Consider the following 21,178-nt stretch of genomic DNA (forward strand, 5'->3'; position numbering starts at 1 on the left):
TTCTACTCTTACGGATCCCTTGTGGGGAGACCCAGGCGAACCCGGCAACATCCCCTTTCGCTTGGCGTTTCTTCCTGACTGAGAACTGGACCAATTATGCTCAGACAGAACAAAAGGGGCTATGTACTTGACTTCAGGAACTACCTGGTCTAGTAGCCGTCTCTTTCTCTGGCGTTCCCTTGTTCAGATCCAGACCACCCTACACGCGGCTATACAGAACTAGGAAAGGGAATTAAATGTCCAGCTTTCAACTTTAACTCCTACCCGCCCCTTTTCCTGGTTATCCCTATTAAGAGAAGGGTTAGAAATCGCAAACGCCACTGGCCTAGGCAATCTCTCTGCATGCTTCTTCTGCGCGGCTCTAGGGCGACCGCCGTTAACCGCAGTTCCACTTCCAGGCCCGTCTAACGCTTCTCTCAACCTAAACCCTAACAATAGCCACATACCACCCCCGATCCCTGACGTCCCCTTGTTCCTAAACCCTGGACAGACACAAGTTTCCTTTTGTTATTCAAATGCCGGCACTACCCTCTGTAATACAACTTCCACTCCCAACCCAACCCTCTTTGCCCCTCCCGGTTCTTTCTTCTGGTGCAATGGGACCCTATATAAGAACCTTTCCACTCAGGCCACTATAACCCTACTGTGTCTCCCTGTCACGCTAGTCCCCCAACTAACCTTGCGCACCCCTGCAGAATTTCCCAGGTGGGACTCCGCCCCTTTCCCTAGACCAAAACGAGCTATATTCCTCCCCCAGTAGCCGGAGTCTCACTCACCACATCCTTAGTTGCTGCAGGACTAGCCGGGGGAGCTTTAGGTCACTCCCTTATCAGCACTGCAAAACTCTCTCATCATTTCTCCATAGCTATGGAAGCTTCCGCCGAATCCCTTGCCTCATTACAGAGACAACTGACTTCCCTTGCCCAAGTTACTTCACAAAACCGCCGTGCACTAGACCTGTTAACGGCCGAAAAAGGAGGGACCTGTCTTTTCCTCAGAGAAGATTGTTGTTTCTACATAAATGAATCTGGACTCCTAGAAACGCGAGTTCAACAACTACATAAACTCAGCCTAGAACTGCAGAAACAACAATTCACCTCTGCTGCCAACAGCTGGTGGAATTCCTCCATGTACTACTCCCTTCTAGTGCCCCTCATAGGACCATTCATAAGTATACTTCTCTTACTCACTATAGGACCATGTATAATAAACAGATTAACAAACTTTGTAAAAGAAAGACTCAACACTGTCCAGCTTATGGTCCTGAGAGCCCAGTACCAACCTGTACTCACCGAGACTTCCGAGTCAGACATATAAGACCCAAGATTGGCTCTCAAGATACTAGAGAGAGGGGGGAATGAGGAGTGGAAAAATACTGAGTATCAGAGGTCAGAAAAGTCAGGACACTCCCCTCAATGCTAAAACAACAAGGTTATCTGGAAAGTCCCTAGCAGGGCAAGCGGCCGTTTGTGGTTTGGTCAAAGGGCGGGAACCAATGAGCAACTGACTAATGTTTAACTTTAAATGTCAGCCAATTGTAAACCTACAACTGTAAAAATCCCCAGTGACTCTGTAACTTGCTGTAACTTGTTTGTGTCTGACTATAAAAGACGGCTGAACACTGAGCTCGGGGTCTCTCCCTAGGATCTGATACCTAGCTGGAGGGAACCGAGTTTGAACTCGAAATAAAGCAATCCCTGCCGCTTGGCTTTGTCTCTGAACTCTGGTGGTTGCTTTCGGGTCATCGCGGGTCTGGGCATTACATTAGGATTCATCTTCCATACTGTGGTAACTTCCACTTAGGCAGAAAGAACAGAAAAAATAATCCATTAAGACAATTTTATATTAATTCCTAGATTTTTAAAAAAATATACTCATCTGACAGGCCAGGTCTACTGCCCCTGCTTTTCACTTTTTTTTTTTGAGACAGAGTCTCGCTCTGTCACCCAAGCTGGAGTGCAGTGGTGGTGATCTCAGCTCACTGCAAGCTCCGCCTCCCGGGTTCACACCATTCTCCTGCCTCAGCCTCCCGAATAGCTGGGACTACAGGCGCCCGCCAGCATGCCCAGCTAATTTTTTGTGTTTTTTAAAATAGAGACGGGGTTTCACCATGTTAGCCAGGATGGTCTTGATCTCCTGACCTCGTGATCTGCCCGCCTTGGCCTCCCAAAGTGCTGGGATTACAGACGTGAGCCACTGCGCCTGGCCTTTTTACTTTTCTTAAAAAAAAAAAAAAAAAAAGGCTACTCTTTGCCATGTACCACTATTGTTTTATGTCATTGTGTTTTGACTTTTCAGAGAAGCAGATATTATATAAATATGAGTATTGTATTAACAAGTCTTGGAATTATTTAGGCATTGGACAGTTACTAGTTTCATCCTTATGTTCCAAAAAGATGTCAGACTGAAGATTGATGGTGCTCTATGTGATGCCTGAGTGCTGCTGAAACACACAATTGTCATATACCAACCTGTGCTCCTGTTTTAAGCCATTTTCATCAGTGAGTACACATTATCCCTCTTCTCACTGAATCAGCTAAACACCATGAACTATTAGAGATGTTGCTAAACATCATCAACTATTAGAGACCTATTTAGTATTACTCCAAGCGTGAATTTTCTGTGGACGGAGATGGTATAGTCTAGTGTAGGGTTTAAGAAATTTTCAGGTGATCCAAAATTTAAGGATAAGGTGCTATGGTGCTTAAGTGAAGTTATATGTAGTTACAGAGACCAGAGTTTAAATCATCCTGCCGTCACATCACCTTGGCCAAACTGCTTACCATAGTCTCCTTGTGCAAAGTGGAGATAATATCTACCCTGAATTGCTATTTGGTGATTACATGTACATTATACAGAGCTCTTAGCACAGTGTTCAGCATATAATACCTACTTAATGAACAATGACTTTCCCAGTAACAGAATACAGAATTCAAAGGATGCTTTGGGACTGTTTGACTAAATGATCATTTAGAGGAGGCTGAGAAGTTTATAAACCCTAGAAAAAATATGTAAGATACAATAACATAATTTAAAAAGGCGCTATAAACTTTAACATTAAAAACCTTAAAACCCATAAAGTTCAATATAGTCAATACAGTAAAGGTCCTCAGTTTAAGTTTTTAATATTCTGTTGCAGAGAAGTTTAACCTATGCAGCATAAAAATAACTGATTCATAAAATCAGTAATCTATTACTTCTTTAAGAATATCAGTTGAAAGTGTCAGGCCTCTGAGCCCAAGCCAAGCCATCGCATCCCCTGTGACTGGCACGTATATGCCCAGATGGCCTGAAGTAACTGAAGAATCACAAAAGAAGTGCAAATGCCCTGCCTCGCCTTAACCGATGACATTCCACCACAAAAGACGTGAAAATGGCCGGTCCTTGCCTTAAGCAATGATATTATCTTGTGAAATTCCTCTTCCTGGCTCATCCTGGCTCAAAAAGCTCCCCCACTGAGCACCTTGTAACCCCCACTCCTGCCCGCCAGAGAACAACCCCCCTTTGACTGTAATTTTCCTTTACCTACCCAAATCCTATAAAACGGCCCACCCTTATCTCCCTTTGCTGACTCTCTTTTCGGACTCAGCCTGCCTGCACCCAGGTGAAATAAACAGCCGTGTTGCTCACACAAAGCCTGTTTGGTGGTCTCTTCACATGGACGCGCATGACAGAAAGGTCTATAATATTGGGCATGTTAAACATGTAATTTTTCTCAAACTAAATCTATAAGCAATAGTAGCCGTTCTTATTATAATCTCTATACAGAACTCATGTACTTTCATTTTTAAGAAAGTTCAATGTAAATTATCTCATTCAGTAAATACAACTGGCCATTTATAAACACATAAGCTAATCTTTTCCTACTGAATGCAGCATTTTAAAATATGGTTTTGTTTAAACAGTCTACTTTTTTTTTGCTTCTTATAATTCACTTATAATTATTCCTTGTATTTCTTTTGCCTTAGTTTTTTCATCTAAATGAAACAATTTAGTTGAGTAACAATATTCTTCAGTCTCTTAAAGTCCTGCTCATTAAATTTAATCTGATTCATGCTGCAATAACAGTATGACTAAAGCCAAGTCAGTTATTACATATGGTAATGACTGATCATTTTCAGCTCTGCTATTTTCAGTGGAATTATATAGCTCACCAGGAGAACAAAAGGGAAAAGGAAAAATGCCAACATAAATATGACTTATTAGGGTCATATGCTTGTGACTGCAGAAACTCATAGAATTATAACTGCACAAAATTATACAGTTTAGATTCTAAAGGACTTTCTAATGAACAGACTATGCTTATTTAATAATATAAAGAATTTGTGGAGAATATTTTTTAATCTATATAACAGGGAGATTTCATTTAATTACCAAATATTAAAAATACATATTATTCTTGTTTAGTTAAAACAATACCATCCTAACTGTATTTCTTATACTGTAAATATATATATGTAAAATTTAACCATACCTTCAAAGACATCTGTCATTTTGCAGATATGGGCAAATGTAGCTCCAGTTGCCCAGGTATATACTACATCCATTAAGTGAGGTTTAAATGAGCTTAGATAAGTTTCCTCGTCAATTTCCAATTTGGCTTCTGCTGAAACTTTTGCGATTCTTTTAGCACATTCCTTTAAAGATAAAAGAGTTAAAATTCCTTACTTACGATCTCCCATATCACTTTATTCTTTAGGTTTCCAAGCCAGTACTCCAGGAGGTCCCTTTTTCTTCCTAGGTATTATGTCTGCAATGTGGACATTCTGCTCCTAAGTAGGCACAGTGCCTGTTCCATTACTAAGTGATCAAACAGCCAATCTTTCCCATTATGTTGACGTAGTTAACTAAGAAAAATGTATCAAGAGCATGCTCTTCAGCCAGTGATACCTTTTCAACAAACAGACAGAACTCTTCATTAAAAGTATTCAAGAGCAGCATTTAACTAATCTCTATTTCATTACAGAACAGATTTAGAGAAATACAAATCCTAGAGGAAAATAAATTTTCCCCCAACAATGGTTAAAAATGTACTTATCTTTATATTGTTTTCCTCTAAATTGAGAAAATTCATTCTTCTTTACTTGGCAATCTAAAAGACCAAATACTCCTAGGCCTATGAACCTATGAAGACTTCGCTAGTTCTAGAAATTTAAACTTCTTAGTGATTTTAAGGCATGTTACATGTTCCATTGAACCAGCCTTTTTATTTTAATCAGAATTTTTTGAATTATTATTTTAAAAATATTTTAACTTTTATTTTAGGCTCAGGGGTATGTGTATAGGTTTCTTATCTAGGTAAACTTGTGACTCAGGGGTTTGGTGTATAAATTATTTAGTCAGCTGAGTACTAAGCATAATATGCCACAGGTTTTTTATATTTTTTCTTCCTCAATCTCTCCTTCCTCCCACTCTCCTCCCTCAACTAGGCACCAGTGTCTGTTGCTCTGAAGGGGCCTTTTTATGACACATTTTTTTGTTCCTCTCTTGTAATTCCTTAGCTCATCTTTCATTGTCTTTGTCTAATGTTGAAAAGGCAGATAAAATTAGCTTATCTTATGACATTAATGAGATAAATTTATTACTAACTATAAACTACTGTGGCTTTGAGGACCCAGACACAAACAATTTCTTATGATAAAACAGATTTTAAAACTTTGTTATAGGCTGGGCACAGTGGCTCACATCTGTAATCCCAGCACGTTGAGAGGCTGAGGTTGGAGGATCACATGAGCTCAGGAGTTCGAGACCAGCCTAGCCAACATGGTGAAACCTCATCTCTACTAAAAATACAAAAATTAGCCGAGCGTGGTGGCAGGCCTGTAATCCCAGCTATTCAGGAGATTGAGGCAGGAGAATCGCTTGAATGCAGGAGGTGGAGGTTGCAGTGAGCCCAGATCATGCCACTGCACTCTAGGCCTCAGTAAGGGAGCGAGACTGTCTCAAAAACAAAACAACAACAATGAAACAACAAAACTTTGTTATAAACCAGAATGAAAAAATGTGCAAAGAATTAAAAATAAACTAAATCCTAGTCCATCAAGATACCATTATTAGTACTGAGGAAGAAAATGACACATGTACTGAGCTATCAGTACAGCCTATTTACATTATGAAGTTTTTAATCTCCTTTCACAATAATGCTACACAGTTCATTACAATAATGGGAAAGAAATACTGTTTAATTATTAAAGTAAAAATCACAAGAGATGTTATCAGAGTAACATTAAGTTACATGACTGACATCAAGTGACATATTTAATCTTTATAGCCTATCTCTGTGAAATGATAAACCACTATGATTAGATTATCAAAAAAGTTTATTTTATAATCTACTATTCATAAAATATGTAGTTCAAAAAAAAATTGTTTTTACCTGCATTTGACGAAGTGGTCCTGCTAATTGTTCTGTTAATTTGGGCATCTCACTAGACTATAAAAGAAAAGGAAAACAAGATATAAAAACCCACATTTAAAGTTCTTGGTTTTCACACTACCTGTTTTAACAAATTAAACAAAGCTTGTAAGATAGTCACATATCAAATTATAAGACCTCAGTCAATAGCACTTAAGAGTTTCTAATCAATTCAGTTTACACAGGCAAAATCACTATTCCTCTCATTCTAAATTATAATATTGTTATTACATTTCAGAGGAAAACACACTGCTACATCTGCAGTGTGCTAACTAGCTGCTTTTTGTGATTATCTATGGAACTGAGGGAGGATAAATACTGTAAACATACACAGTAGTTCAGTTACATCAACATTAAAGGGTTTTATCATAGTTTATCTTTGATATAGTTTTAGTTTCTAGGCAACTTTCAATCTGTAGAAACTGAAAAGTTAGAAACTGAAAATTCAGGATAAAGTACGTTAAAAATAGTGTCCCCAATTTTTATTTTACACAGATGTTCTAACTCTAACGAAGTATAAGACAGCTAGAAGTTTAATCTGAGTTTCAGTATTCTTAGTATTGCTTTCCTACAGTTGAAAATTCTGTCAATTTCTGAATAATACAATAGCGTTTCAGGTCTATCACTAACTAGCCAAATTAAGTTGGACAAGCTGCTTAATTCTGTGTATTGGTTTTTTCCCTGTCAAAGAAAAATAAAACCAGATCCTCAAAATGAATAGGTTTATCATGAGAATAACAGACATTATTTGTGAAGAAATTTTTGACAAAGGTAGTTACTGTACAAAAATAAAATTACTGTAAGAATGGTATGTATGTATGTGTGAGACAGGGTTTAAAGTAATTATAGCTAATTTTTTTTTTTTTTTTGAGACAGAGTCTCGCTCTGTTGCCCAGGCTGGAGTGCAATGCTGCGATTTCGGCTCACTGCAACCTCCATCTCCCGGGTTCAAGCGATTCCCCTGCCTCAGCATCCTTAATAGCTGGGATTACAGGTGCGCACCACCATGCCCAGCTAATTTTTGTATTTTTAGTAGAGACGGGGTTTCACAATGTTGGTCAGGCTGGTGTTGACTCCTGACCTCATGATTTGCCTGCCTCAACCTCCCAAAGTGCTGGGACTACAGGTGTGGGCCACCATGCCCGATACCTAAATTTTTTTTTTTTTAAAGCAACTGTAGGTTAGTTGCGACATATCTGCCTTTATTTTAAGCAACAGTACTTACATAGGACTTGATTTTGATTTGCATCATGTATATATGTTTAATAAATCAAGAACCAAATTCTATATTATTGTTGCTAAAACCAGAAATTATTGATGAATGTCAAAAAAGCAAAATAGCCAGAATGACCTTAACATCTCAGTTTAATAAAGAACCCAAGACTGTGAAATGTGTTTGATATTGTGTCTATTTATGGTCAACAGTTACTCATCACATTCCTCTCTGCTGTTCACTATAGGTAGAAGGCACCAGTCCTGATATGAGGAGGTTAATTGTGATTTTAACAATATTCTCCCACCAGGTATGTACAGTTTGTTCCCTCATCTCTCCTGTAGGCCTCAATATAAATTTCACTTCATTACTGAGGCCTTTTCTAATCATCTTATTTAAAATAGTAACCCCAACCCCTCAGTGATCTGACTCTTCTCACTTCTCTCCAAAAATCTTCACCCCCATTTGACAGAATGTATGTGTATTGTATTTCTTTATCTTCATCCACTAGCATGTAAGTATCAGGAAAGCAAACATTTCTGCTGCATCTCTGGTGCTTAGATCTGTACACTGCCCACATTGGGCGCTTAACAAATTTTTGTATGCACTTGACCTTTATATTATGAAGACTTATGTAATCTTTTAAATATTATTTTTTAAATGTTGAGATAGTTTTATAAATACATTTTAAAATAGAAGTTATTATATTAAGCAAATTTCATCTTACTTATAACAAGTATTTTACTATATTTACTAGAAGACAACATTCTTTTTGGCAGAAAACATTCTGTTAAAAGCATCAAGAAAAATCCACATGACAATTAGTACAATCTTTCATCTCAATGTTAAAAGGCGCCACCACAAGAATTGATGACACTGTATATAACAAAGTGTGGTTTCACTGAATAAATCTTAACTGCATATATTGACATCTTGCCCCAAGATTTAAGAGCTTGTGGTTTGGCTTAACCAACTCCTTTGAAGAGGGAATATAACTGGCATCTCAGAAAAAGGAACTACTGTAATAGTGCCACAATATAAAACAACAAGAACATGCAAATAATGAAAAATAAGACGAAATGTGACATGGGTAGAAGACCACCTATCCCCAAACTATTTACAAACCTAAATCTCTGAACCTTCCTATTCCAAGTTTGACAAATGTTCTTAATTATTTTTATCTTGGAAATTGATATAATAAAATTTTGAGCCTAAGGAAAAACACTATTTTGTATGCATATTTCATAGGTGCATAGTAGGCAATCTCAGGAAAGCATAAACTGTTTTTGGATTATTGTCCTATTTGTTATCATTGCCACTAACAGCTGTGATTCTAATCAGTAATCAGGGACCTGAGAAAAGTACCCATCTACTTCAAGAAGTAATATATTTGATCTGATTAATAAATAGGGAAACAGTTAACAGGTAAACAGACCAATTAGGTGTGGTTTCAATGAATAAATCTAAACTCCTTATACTGACATCTAGCCCCAAGATTTAAGAGCTGTGGAACTTAAAAAAAAACTCAACAATTTGTCCTACACAATTTACTTAAAAGTTAAACTAAGTATGTATAGTAAAAGGTCTTCCAAAAATTTAGAATATTAAATTACTTTTAGAAGGCAGATGTCCTTGTCTTTTTCTCACTCTATCCACTTCATCTACAATAAATAAAGTCTTAAATTTTAAATGTAAAACAACACATCTTACTTTTAAAAATGAATCATACTGGTTTTTGGAATGTAGTACAAGGATAATCAGCGTTCTTATGTGTTCCATCCAGCACTTCATTTTTTGATTTCTTAAGAACTGTTGAAAGTGAACTAATTACTCATATAAAAAAAACTGCTGCCAAACCAACAAGGATCTTATAATCACTACTACTACCACTAACTCAAACCGTGCCCATGAAAACTAACGTTTCAGTTCCTAGCAGGATGGACTGCTCCGTCATTATTCTTCAACACTGGGGAGTAGAGTTAATTCAACCTCACTCCCCACTTTCATTTTTATCAGACTTTCCTAGTTTTATTCTCACTCATCTTTTTATTTCTAGGACTGCCTAGGACTCGGCCAAATGTTTAATGAATTGGGTTACAGAACAAATTTAAAACTTAAAATCTAATTAATAGTGATTGTTAACAAACCTTATTTTATTCTAATAATATGTATTTAATCATTCAATTTTCTTAGTAAATTTGTGTTAAAGTTGCTGTGATTTCCAATTAACATTAACCTATAATATGTAAGTATTAGTAATATTTGATAATACAGCCATAACACTATTAACTACATGATGTGTGAATTAATAAGATGTGCTGAATCAATTAACTCACATTCTCTTGAAACACAAAGCAGCTTAATAATGCTGTTGCCTGTTCTGCAGAAAGGTCATTGAAAAGGCCATTAAACATCATCTCAGTTAGAAGGAGCTCATCAGCACTACAACGGCAAAACAAAAGAATAAATTTAAAATGTCAGAACACACATGCACACACACATATGCCTTTAACATGTAGTTTTTAATAAAACGTATTATTTGACCTTAAGGAGTAATCAATGAGGAATGACAATGATTTATTTAAGGACAAAGCAGATCTTTATAATTACCAATATATTATATAATCAATGTAAAATGGGGATTTCACATAAAGATTTCAAATATCAAAATGCAAACATTCACTGAAATAAGAACAATTTCTTAACCTTTAGTATGCTAGGAAAAATCATCACTGTCATTTATTTTCTAGGGCAAAAGGACTCTTATAATTACTTTTCAGTTATTTTACAAATAATCTGTAGAATAAAAAAATGAAAAACAATTTTATTAGAAATCTTAATTAAAATGTACTCATAAGAAGACCCACATTTTTTATTTTTATGTTGTAATTTTTTAAAGTTTTTATATTATAGTAGAGATGGGGTCTTGCTATATTGTCCAGGTTGGTCTGGAACTCCTGAGCTCAAGCAGTCCTCCTGCCTCGGTCTCCCCAAATGCTGGGATTACAGGTGTGAGATGCCACGCCCGGCCAGAAGACTCACATTTTAATTCATATTTTCCAAAGGCTGAAAGGTATATAACCAAGATGGGCAAGAGCCTTTGAATGCAACAAACTGCTGGTCACCAATTGTCATCCACGAATCTGAAAAATATCCATCTAGGAAATACAATTCTAGATTTCAAGTACATCTTTAATAGGTAGGTACTAGCTCATCACTACTTCTCTTTCTTCTCACACTTGCCCTGTCAAAATGTACAATTCCAGATTTACATCTCTTTTAAGTTCTAGCTTACTACTTCTGAGTCCTCTTTGCATCATCAAAATACATTTTTTTAAACTTGATTTTGTTGAGGAGTAAGGTCACCTTCTTTGCTCCATAATTGTAAAACATTTTCATATACAGACTTATAAGGACAATATATTTATTATTACAAAGATTAGAATGATCAACAGGTTTTAAAAAATTTCTTCATCATCTGTTTCTTTCCAATTTCCTTATATACACAACTGTGTATTTGACCACTTGTGGACCATATAAGGAAACTTTGGTGCACAAATCATAAAAGATGAGACTACTATTACAAGTCCTTTTAGCAAAATGAGATGGTCCAGGTTCTCATCATAGACATTACATAACTACGTCCTTTCTGTTGAATGATTACATGAATAATCTCATAAATATATATATAAATATATATTTAAATATATATGTGTGTGTGTGTATATATATATATTTGTCCCTAGAAATATATTGTTCAGCTGAGCACAGGGGCTCATGGCTGTAATCCCAGCACTTTGGGAAGCTGAAACAGGTAGATCGCTTGAGCCCAGGAGTTTAAGACTAGCCTAGCAACAAGGCAAAACCCTGTCTCTACAAAGCAATACAAAAATTAGCTGAGCATGCTGGCACATGCCTGTAGTCCCAGCTACTCAGGAGGCTGAGGTGGGAGGATCATTTAAGCCCAGGAGGTCAAGACTGCAGTGAGCCATGATCTTGCCACTGCATTCCAGTCTGGGTGACAGAGCTAGACCTTGTCTTAAAAAAAAAAAAAATATATATATATATATATATGTATTGTTCATGCACTAGTTATGATGTCTGAGAATTTACCTAGGGTCTGAGATTTTGCTTACATAATCAATCTCACCATTACCACTTTGACTACAGTACGTTTTGTCCTGTTGTGTTTATCTTCTGATTTGAGTAACAACTGCAAAATATCTTCACTTATTTTTCTCCTTGGGTGGAAAATGAAAAATTCTGAATTCGCAACTGTGTTCAAGCTAAAAAAGGAACACTACAAAGATGATGTTTCTAGACTTCTATAATCAGAGTTCAGTTGACCCATACAATAATTGTACTGTATTGTTAAAAAAGTAAACTTTGCCTTTACTTTTTGGAAAGTCTTTAAAAAAGAATAAAGTCATGAACTATTATAATCTTTACCAACAGTTAAAATATTTATAAATAAAAGTCAAAAACTAAATTTGGGTCTCTAGTGTTAAGCTAAGAGTTAAGTCAAGCAAAGAGGGCAACAATACAAATGAGGAAAGACTATTTCAAGAAGCTACAATCTAACGTGGGGGGCAGACAAGCTGATAATCACAGAACAGTGATCTAACAGAGTGCTCTAATAGACTTATACAAGTGGCTATGAGGGAAAAAAAGGGGAGGAGCCTAAAATCAGATTGAAGAAGTTCAGAGCAACTTTCGAAGTTCTTTGCAAAAATATGCAAGTATTGCAGGACATGGGGTGGAGGTTAAAGGTCATATGAAACAAAAGGAAAAGCAGTGTGGGATGTGGCAATAGACTGCTGGAGAGGGAGAGTAAGAATATACTAAATTATGGAATCTATTATAAAAGCAGTAAGGAATCACTGAGGGACTTTTACCAAATAGAATGGCACAAAAGGGGCTGGGTGCTGGGTGCTGGGTGAAGTGGCTCACTTTGGGTGAGCCAGCACTTTGGGTGGCTAAGGTGGGCGGACTGCTTAATCACAGGAGTTCAAGACCAGCCTGGGCAACATGGCAAGACCCCGTCTCTACAGAAACTTAAAAAAAAAATAGCCAGCCGTGGTGGCACACACTTACAGTCCCAGGTTCTTGGGAGACTGAGGCAGGAGGTTCACTTGAGCCTGGCAAATTGAGGCTGCAGTGAGCTGAGATTGCACAAGTGCACTCTAGCCTGGGCAACAGAGCAAGATCCCATCTCAAGAAGAAAAGAGGAACGACACACCAGATTTGTGCTTTGGGTTTTGCAAACTCAAGAAGGGAGGCAAAGAATAATCAGAAGGGCAACTGCAGTAATTGAGGCCAAAAATAATGAGGGATACATATTAGCCAGTGGCAATGTTTAAAAAGGCAAAAATGGGTGAGAGAAGGAGTCTAGGAAGATGCCCCAGTTTTTGCAAATTTTGGGGAAAGTTAACAAACTTTGATATAATATTGTTATCACTATAAATGAAAAATATATCTTGGAATAAAATCAATTTCCATTCTTCCAACACAAAATCTAGTTGTGGGTATCTAAAGGAAATTTCTATATTAATTGTAAAACAATAATTATTAGAAGGAAATAATCCCAATAATGTTAGCATGTGAATCAGCAGACGAGTACTGCAGTGTAGATTTAATCCTGGATATGTTATTAATATAAATCCAATAGCACATTATCCTGTGATAACAACTAACTAGGGCTGGGTAGTCACTGCCCCCTTTTGGTGGCTAAGAGTTATCCTGTTCACCACAGTCTCCTGGTTCTATGCAGACATCTGAGTCTGTAACATCTGGACAGATGAACGATATAAATACATTTTTACCAAGAAAGTCTGAAATCATTTACAAGGCCTGTAGTTCTCTGGTCCTGTCCCTCCTGGCCATGCTGAGTACATAAAATAACTGTTTCAAAAGTGTCTTTTATATATTCACTGAAAATGATCATCACTATATAGACAAAACAAGATATATCTTCAGACTGGATATTGCTTGAACTACCAGCTTATAACTTTCCAGTTAAGGAGGACAGAGGCAAACTGGTTCCTAAGTCAGGAGACATTCCTCATGGTGGGAAATAACTAACACAGTTTTTAGAACAGTATCATAAATTGTATTTTCTAAAGATGGCCACAACAGCATCTCCTATACCACGTTATTCTAGATTTGCACTGATCTATAAAGACTGCCACGTGCACACATGGAAATTTCAATTTTAATTAAAATGATATAAATAAAAAAATTCAGTTCCTCCGTTGAAGCACATATCAAATGTTAAATAGTGGCTACTATACTGAACAGTGTACAGAACAATTCCATTATCACAGAAAGTCATACTGAACAACAGCCACTTCCCCATTAAGAGGTGGAATCTAATTATCCCCCACTTGAATCCAGGAGGGTTTATAACTCACCTGTAATCAAGAGAATATGGTGGAAATGATGCTTATGATAACAAAGCTAGGTTACAAAAGGTAAAGCTAGGTCAGAAAAGGCAACCTTAGCCAGCTAGAAGACTCACACTGGAGCCTTCAGCTACCATGTAAGCATCCTGAGGCTGTCATACTGTGAAGAAGCCCAAACCAGCCCACGTGGAGAGACCACATGGAGAGGCTCTAACAGAGAGATAGAGGTCCTAACATTCCCAGCTGCTCCGGACTCCTAGTATTACAGCTTAACCACCTGTCTGACAGCAATCCTGGGGGACACTGAGCCAGAACCATCCAAATGAGCTCTTCCTGAATTTCTGACCCATAAAAACAGTAAGAGCATAAAATAACTGTTGATGTTGTAAATAATTTAGTTTTGATGTCATCTGTAATGTGTCAAAAGATTACTGAAATAGAAAATAATATAACCAGTTTTAATCTGTGGCTTATAAGTTCTGTTGTAAAATCCTATTATTAGTCCAAAATCTCATTACAGTTTGCTACACATGTAACAAGATAATAGTTACTAGGTTAAGTTTCAGGGTGGGAAAATGTTAATAAATTTTAAAAAGTATACAAAATTATATATAAACTAAGATTATGTAAAAATCCCACAAGGCATTAAAAAAAGTCAAAGGAAATACATACAAATGCTAGGAGCTCTCGTGTTAATTACTGAGATCTAAGAGATTTTTCCAATGTCTCAATTTCATGGTTCAAAACTGTATTTAGTGTGGAAGGTACTGTACAAACTTTGTATTTTTTTTTTTTTTTTTTTTTTTTTGAGACGGAGTCTTGCTCTGTTGCCCAGGCTGGAGTGCAGTGGCTGGATCTCAGGTCACTGCAAGCTCCGCCTCCCGGGTTCCCGCCATTCTCCTGCCTCAGCCTCCCGAGTAGCTGGGACTACAGGCGCCCGCCACCTCGCCTGGCTAGTTTTTTGTATTTTTTTTATTAGAGACGGGATTTCACCATATTAGCCAGGATGGTCTCGATCTCCTGACCTCGTGATCCGCCCATCTCGGCCTCCCAAAGTGCTGGGATTACAGGCTTGAGCCACGGCGCCCGGCCCAAACTTTGTATTTTTAACAAAGCTCTTTTTTCCTAAAGATAACGGTTAATTTAAAATCACTTCAACCTGAGAGGTGGAGTTGTAGTGAGCTGAGATTGCGCCAGTGCACTCCAGCCTGGGCAACACAGTGACACTCCATCTCAAAAAAATAAACAAAAATTAAAATTTAAAATTAAAAAAAAAATCAACTTTCTAGAACAACCAGATTTTACCTGCTTATCTCACAAGCCACTCGTCCTTTCATCTCTATTACATCAGAAGAAGTAGCAAATCCCAACCTTCTTAAAACACGTTTGCGACATTTTAGTTCATCCATTTGTAGGACTGTTCTCGCTTTCTTCAGTTCTCGCTTTGCAGATTTAATATCTATTGCAATCTATAGCACATAAAAGTATAAAGAAAGTTCAATAATAAAGTGAACAATGTACAAGGAGATTTATTCATGAAATAAAACAAAAAATATTTTTTAAGAACATCTTGCAGTATACTTCTGGGTTAAAGCTTCAGTGCTGGGGAGACTGGGGAAAGTAGAGCTTCTTAGATACGTTCCCAGAACATTACACAAGAGTAATGAATTATCTGAAAAGTTATTAAATACTACCTAAAATATTAAGTACATGGAAAATACAAAACGTCCATTTGAAAAATCTGAGGCAGAGCAGGCAGATATTAGAAAGTGTAAAAAGCATAAGAAGACAGAGAACAGAGGCCGGGCACAGTGGCTCATGCCTGTAATCCAGCACTTTGGGAGGCTGAGGTGGGCAGATCACAAGGTCAGGAGATCAAGACCATCCTGGCCAACATGGTGAAACCCCATCTCTACTAAAAATATATATTAAAAAAAAAAATTAGCTGGGTGTGGTGGCGGGTGCCTGTAGTCCCAGCTAATCAGGAAGATGAGGCAGAATTGCTTTAACCTGGGAGGGAGAGGTTGCAGTGAGCCGAGATTGCGCCACTGCACTCCATCCTGGTGACAAAGCGAGATTCTGTCTCACAAAAAAAGAAGACAAGAGAACAGAGCATGCCTCTTGCTTAAATGAAGAGAGATAAGGATGAAGGCTAGAAGGAGGAGAGTGAGCTGGATATTGTGAGCTAGACAAGGTAGGCTGTAAGAACAGAAAAAGTCAGTGGTGAATTTAGGATAGGCTCTCCCAAGACAGGATTCAATGGACAATTAATCACACTCCTGAAGTACCAATCCCAGCAGCTCTAGCTTTTCATCCTTAGGGCATCAGGGGATAGCTTAGAGAACAGGGAAAGAAAAATGAGGGTACAGAAATCTTTTCTCTTGACTATCTATATTTCCCCCATGATGTCCTGAAAACTATTCCTTCTTTTTGCCCTTAAGTTAAATCATGAATTTGCCTAAGCTGGAAATGGTTTTAGCAAAGAGAACAGGCCTTTATTCAAAACATAGATGAAACCTTAAAATGAAAATGTATCATCTTGATGTCATCCTTTAGAGAAGTTTTAAAATTTAATCAGTAAATATTACATATTTTCCAACTATGACAAGCATACAGTAGTACAAGAACAAAGAACAATGGTATCCTGAAGTGGTTGTTCAGAAAAACACTGACAGAAAAGTTTTGATAAGTTGAAATCCAAAGATAACGGAATTTTTTAGACTTTATTAAACTTCTACTAAGGAGGAAAAATTATGAAGGTGATCAGCAACTGATGTTTATTCAGAGATTACCTATGTCCTCTATTTCTAGTGCTTTACATTATTTCATTCTTACAGCAATCCTAAAAGGTAGGAAGTAATATTAAATCTGCATTTTACAAACGAGAAAACTGAGGCACAGAGAGATTACTAAGTAAATTGGTCAAGAATACAGAGCTACTGAGTAATAAAGATGGAGTTCAAACCCAGGCTAGCAGAACCTAGAATCCAAGCTATTTTCAATTATTTCTATTGCTGTGAACAGAGCTACTGAGTGATAAAGATGGGGTTCAAGCCCAGGCTATCAGACCCTAGATGCAAGCTCTTAGTGATTATTTATATTTCTATGAACAGATGTGTAGTCGCAATGCCATTGTCGTAGGAAGCAATGCTTTCGAAGCTAGATAATGAATGCTACGCTACCTAGCATGACTTATCAGGCCTATCAGAATAAAACGAACAAACCATTGTTTTTTAGGGTTTGACTGAAGTGACTGAGGATGCCTATGAGAGCAGAGCAAAGCATCGTGCTAATAACTGTGAGGCTTATAAAGCTTACAAGGTAGAAGAGAGTCCAACATTTAAGATTTTTTTTTTCTTGAGTAATGTTTGTATTTTGAATATAAAAATGTTAAAATATTTTAGATATAATGGGTTAAATATAAATATTACTAAAGTTAATGCCACTGGTTTCTTCTTTTTTTAAATGTGGCCACTAAAAAATTTAAATGTGGCTGACACCGGACAATGCCGTACAAGATCTTTTCCAACACATTTATAAAACAACACAGACACACAGTTGGCCCTATCTGTGGGTTCCACATCCATAGATTCAACCAACCATGGATCAAAAATATTGGGAAGAAAACTGTCTGGACTGTACATGTACACTTTTTATTTTTATTTTTTTAAAGAGATGGGGTCTAACTCTGTCACCCAGGCTGGAGTACAGTAGTGCAACCATGGCTCACTGTAGCCTCAATCTCCTTGGCTTAAGTGACCTTCCTACTGAAAGAGATCAAATGAAATCCACAGGCAGACAGCCCGGGCGGCGCCTTGAGCCTAGTTAAAAGTTGACCCCACAGGCAGACAGCCCGGGCGGCGCCTTGAGCCTAGTTAAAAGTTGACCCCGGACCTAACCGATTATGTTATCTATAGATTTTAGACGTTGTATAGACAAGCATTGTGAAAGTCCCTGTCTTGTTCTTTTTCTGTTCTAATTACCAGTGCTTGCCATATATCTCTCAACTTCCTGAGCCCAGTATAAACATATCCCACCATATGTCTCCCCTCCATAGGTCACTCAACTTCCTGGGCTCATCCCACCATATGTCTCCCCACCATATATCTTTCAATTCAAAGACTACCATATATCTCAACTTTAGAAAGACACCACCTGGAAAGTCCCCGATAAGAACACAGCCGTTTTTGAGAGTGCGGGAACCAATAAAAAAACTGCTAAATGTATAAACTTAAAATGTTAACCAATTGTAATGCTGTAACCTAGAGAATTCCCTCGTTCCTCTGCAATTTTACAAGTCCTGTTTACATCAGGCTATAAAAGGCAAACGCACGCATTGTTCGGGGCCCTCTTGTATGTTGTGAAACGGAGGGACCAAGTTTGAACTTGCATTAAAGATCCTTGCCGCTTGGCTTTGACTCTGGACTCTGGTGGTCTTCTTTGGGGAACAAATGGTCTGGGCATAACACTACCTCAGCCTCCTGAGTACCTGGGATGACAGGTGCATGCTACCATGCCTGGCTAATTTTTAACATTTTTTTTGCAGTGATGGGGGTCTCGTCATCTTGCCCAGGCTGGTCTCAAACTTCTGGGCTTCAAGTGATCTTCCCGCCTTGGTCTCCCAAAGTGTTCGGATTATAGGTGTAAGCCACTGTGCCCAGGCTGTATTTTTCTTCCATTAAAAAAGAAATTATATATATATATATCTATGTATACACACACACATACACACACAATGTGCTTATATGTATATAAGCATGGGAAAAAAACTGGACTATACATGTACACTTTTTTTTTTTTTTTTTTTAAAGAGATGGGGTCTTACTCTGTCACCCAGGCTGGAGTACAATGGTGCAACCATGGCTTATATGTATATAATGTGCTTATATGTATATAAGCACTATATATATATATATATATATACATGCACATTATAGACAATGGTGGGGAGGGGGCAGGAAAAGAAAAAAAAAAGACCACTATACTCTTATTGCTGTAACACAACCACTTAAAGTTTTCCTTTCAGTCTTTTCTGGTGTATTTTATATTTCTGCTAAATAGTAATCGTAGTCCACTTCAATTTCAGATCCTTTTTTCATGTAATGCTCATACATGAGCCTTCTTACATGTTATTGCAGAGTCTCCATAACAACTTTATTTAGCCAGTCCCTTCAGTCAGACAACGTCTTTTTCAGTATATTTGAGCAGCTCAGATAATGCCTTCAAACCACCTCCAAGGATGCTTTCCAGTCATCATTCAACCACGCTCAAGTCTACCTGTTCTTGTGTTGTGGAAACATAATGCTGACCCTGGTGGCCATGGAAGGACTCATAGCAGGGAGGGAGCTGCTGCAATGGTCCTGGTAAGAGACGAACAGGTGAGAATCACAACTGGATATCTGTGTAAGTAATGAAAGCTTGTTGTGTCCCAGTTTCCTCATCTTGAGAAGCACCTGGCAAGCTTCCTGCCTAGCAGCACTTCAAGGTGGGTCACAGCATGGATGTATTCACTGAGCATGCAGCCAATATTGTCTATCTGCTACAGCACCATATGATGTAAGTTCACAAAAAGCTAGAAAGGGAGACGGCTTTAAAACTATGAACTGAACACATTACTCTATTATAGGAGTTTCTACTCATGTATTTATCCAACAAACACTGGGCATTTACTTTATAAAAATAGACCATTATGAGAATATGTAAATAAAATGAAACATCTGACTCTAAGGAGCTTAAAATCTAGTTTATGAGACACAAGACAAATGTATTGATAAAAGTGGTATGTGATAAAAGTTGAAAAAGTACAACAATAAGGAGTTTTAAGTTTCATGGAGGAAGGGAGATTTGTATAGTGTAATACATTCCAGTTGAAAAAAAGTAGGTGGTGGAAAGGATTATGTTCACGTCAAAAAGCTTTTTCTAAATTCGCTATACAGAATGCTTATAATAATGCTTTTACTGGTTAGACATTAAAGCTAATTATCCTAAAAAGCTTAACTACTACCATTTGACGCTATTAAGATGGCTATAGCAAAAACAATAGACAATAACTCGTGCTGGCGAAGATGTAGAGAAAGCAGAAATCTCGTAAACTGCTAGTGAGAATATAAAGTGGTGTAGCCACTTTGGAAACAGTCTGGTAGTTTCTCATAAAGGTAAATATAGAGTTACCATATGATCTAGCAATCCTACCTATTTCCACTCAAGATACTCAAAACATCCATACAAAAACTTGTATACAAATGTTCATAGCAGCATTATTCATCATAGCCAAAAAGTTAGAAAAAAACAAATGATGTCCTGTCCATCAACTGATGAACGGGTAAACAAAATATGGCATATCCACACAACAAAATACAATTTAGTTAGGCCAGGTATGGTGGCTCACGCCTGTAATCCCAGCACTTTGGGAGGCTGAGGTGGATGGGTATCCTGAGGTCAGGAGTTCAAGACCAGCCTGGCCAACATGGCGAAACCCTGTTTCTAATAAAAATACAAAAATTAGCGGGCATGGTGGTGTGTGTCTGTAATTCTAGCTACTAGGGAGGCTGAGGCAGGAGAATCGCTTGAACCCGGGAAGCAGAGGTTGTAATGAGCCACAATCACGCCACTGGACTGAAGCCTGGGTGACGCAGCAGGACTCTGTCACACACACGTATAAAATTTGGCCATAAAAGGAATGAAGTACTGATTTATGCTACAACAGGCATAAACCTTGCAGACACGCTAAGTGAAAGACAGCAGACACAAACATCATATATTACACGATTCTATTTATAAGAAATATCCAGAATAGGCAAAACCATACAGATAGAAAGTAGATTTGTGATTGCCAAGGGCTGGAGGATGGGATAAACAGAGAGTGGCTGCTAATGGGTATAAAGTTCCTTCAGAGGGTGAGAAGAATGTTCTGAAGTTACATAGTGGTGATGGTTGCAAGTATGTATGAATACACTAAAAACCAGTGAGCTGGATATTTTAAAAGGGTGAATGCTATGCTGTGTAAATTATATCTCAATTTTAAAAAGTAAGAAAAAACAGAACATCCTATGTGAAATATCAAACTACAGCAAAATGAACTTTATCTTGTCTTGCTGATGAGAGCTGACAGGTTCAGAGCTGACAGTTTATTTACAAGATAGCTAACAT

At 37.6% G+C, this 21,178-nt stretch overlaps 1 protein-coding gene across 2 annotated transcripts in view; it reads right to left on the minus strand.

Annotated features, from left to right (window-relative positions):
* The window catches only part of MTREX (Mtr4 exosome RNA helicase), a 130,914-nt gene that overhangs the window by 13,944 nt on the left and 95,792 nt on the right, over positions 1-21,178 (minus strand). For both annotated transcript variants that reach the window (XM_010386472.2, XM_010386473.2), the window contains exons 22-25: positions 15,335-15,498; positions 9,965-10,070; positions 6,377-6,433; positions 4,475-4,637 (exon numbers count right to left, since the gene is read on the minus strand). In XM_010386472.2, coding sequence (XP_010384774.1) covers positions 4,475-4,637; positions 6,377-6,433; positions 9,965-10,070; positions 15,335-15,498 — 490 coding nt within the window. The remainder of the gene's footprint in view (positions 1-4,474; positions 4,638-6,376; positions 6,434-9,964; positions 10,071-15,334; positions 15,499-21,178) is intronic.

This window comes from Rhinopithecus roxellana, chromosome 3 (assembly GCF_007565055.1).
Source record: "Rhinopithecus roxellana isolate Shanxi Qingling chromosome 3, ASM756505v1, whole genome shotgun sequence".
NCBI classification, from domain to species: Eukaryota; Metazoa; Chordata; class Mammalia; order Primates; family Cercopithecidae; genus Rhinopithecus; species Rhinopithecus roxellana.